Consider the following 451-nt stretch of genomic DNA (forward strand, 5'->3'; position numbering starts at 1 on the left):
CCCTGGCTGGTGAGGGTTTTTTTGCTGGAATTGTTATAGGTTGCCCAGGCCTCCCCTGAGGAAACCGAAACCTGCCAGACAGTCTGGTGGAAAAGCACTGGCAGTTTGGAGGATCTGAATATGAATTAAAAATAGTCTGAACTTTTCCCCCCTCCCTTCATCCCATTTTCTAAGCGGAACAGGAACATTCCAGACACTGCCTGAACTGTTCTCTGCCCCGTGATGGGATCCGTGCTCTGGCTGTACAGCTTGCTTTACCCTCCTCCTGTCTGCGTGTATTTCAGTGCCCAGATGGCGGGTCTCTTATGTGAAGAGGAAGTCCTAGAAGTCGACAATGTCAAATATTGTGGCTACTGCAAGTACCACTTCAATAAAATGGTGAGTTTCTTCATCCCTGCACTGGAGGGGTTTGGTCACATAAAGGCGTTGTCTTCATCCAAGATCGTGTCTG

The 451-nt window shown here is 48.8% G+C and overlaps 1 protein-coding gene across 1 annotated transcript in view; it reads left to right on the forward strand.

Moving 5' to 3' along the window:
* The window catches only part of LOC104500531 (protein AF-17-like), a gene marked incomplete at both ends in the record, with an annotated part of 7,862 nt that overhangs the window by 6,104 nt on the left and 1,307 nt on the right, over positions 1-451 (forward strand). Inside the window, one exon of the mRNA XM_010144191.1 lies at positions 285-378. Coding sequence (XP_010142493.1) covers positions 285-378 — 94 coding nt within the window. The remainder of the gene's footprint in view (positions 1-284; positions 379-451) is intronic.

The sequence above is a fragment of the Buceros rhinoceros genome, unplaced genomic scaffold, assembly GCF_000710305.1.
Source record: "Buceros rhinoceros silvestris isolate BGI_N320 unplaced genomic scaffold, ASM71030v1 scaffold24839, whole genome shotgun sequence".
Classification (NCBI taxonomy): domain Eukaryota; kingdom Metazoa; phylum Chordata; class Aves; order Bucerotiformes; family Bucerotidae; genus Buceros; species Buceros rhinoceros.